This window comes from Callorhinus ursinus, unplaced genomic scaffold (assembly GCF_003265705.2).
Source record: "Callorhinus ursinus isolate GAN/ISIS: 27379988/994484 unplaced genomic scaffold, GSC_fseal_2.0 scaffold84, whole genome shotgun sequence".
NCBI classification, from domain to species: Eukaryota; Metazoa; Chordata; class Mammalia; order Carnivora; family Otariidae; genus Callorhinus; species Callorhinus ursinus.
The window spans coordinates 2,838,873-2,839,583 of NW_027397146.1; the positions used below are offsets into that span (position 1 = coordinate 2,838,873).

Consider the following 711-nt stretch of genomic DNA (forward strand, 5'->3'; position numbering starts at 1 on the left):
CCTGCGCCGGCAGGGGTGTCCTCGGTGATGACTTCAAGGGCCAGGGCAGCCTGGAAAGCATCTTCATTGGCTGGAGAGGCTTCAGCAACCTCTTCACTGGCGAGGGCAGCCTGGGCAGCCGGCAACCCTCCCATGTCCACACAGGCTCCTTCTTCCGCTTGGAATTGCTCACCCCTACCTGAGGCGGCCTCCCATGCCTCGGTCTCCCGAATGAGCCGCAGCATCCCCATGAAGCCAGGTGGTCTCCTCTCCAGCCGCATCCTCCTCAGCTTGCTCTGGAGCATCTCGTTCGGGCGGGCCCGCATCAGCACCTGCCTGGCGCGAACCTGGTCTGCGATGACAGGATGGAAGGCCCCCTTCTCCACGGCTGACTGCAGCAGGCCTTCCAGGCGCATCACATAGGCAAAGAGAGTCTCCTGGGGCCGCTGGGCACAAGTCAGGAACTTGAGCCGTGCAGTCATGCAGGTGTCCTTCTTCCCAAACACCTGGACCAGCGCGGCCAGGCAATCCTGCGCAGGCATGTCGGGATTTTCTGCCAGGAGGCTGCACATGAGATCCAGCGCGGGGCCACCCAAGCTTTCCACCAGCCGCCTTTTCCTCTCCCTTTCTGACACGTGGCGCCATGTGTACAGCATGTCGTTGGCATGGTCCACCCAGCTCTCAAAGGACTCTTCCTCTTGGTCTGGCTCTTCCATCCCAGAAAAGGTTCTC

The 711-nt window shown here is 61.7% G+C and overlaps 2 protein-coding genes across 2 annotated transcripts in view; both read right to left on the reverse strand.

Moving 5' to 3' along the window:
- PNMA6E (PNMA family member 6E) overlaps nucleotides 1-705 on the reverse strand; it is a 1,182-nt gene extending 477 nt beyond the window's left edge. The window contains exon 1 of the mRNA XM_073887932.1: nucleotides 6-705. Coding sequence (XP_073744033.1) covers nucleotides 6-695 — 690 coding nt within the window. The 5' untranslated portion in view covers nucleotides 696-705. The remainder of the gene's footprint in view (nucleotides 1-5) is intronic.
- LOC141371659 (paraneoplastic antigen Ma6F-like) overlaps nucleotides 1-711 on the reverse strand; it is a 92,450-nt gene that overhangs the window by 91,495 nt on the left and 244 nt on the right. The window lies entirely within an intron of this gene.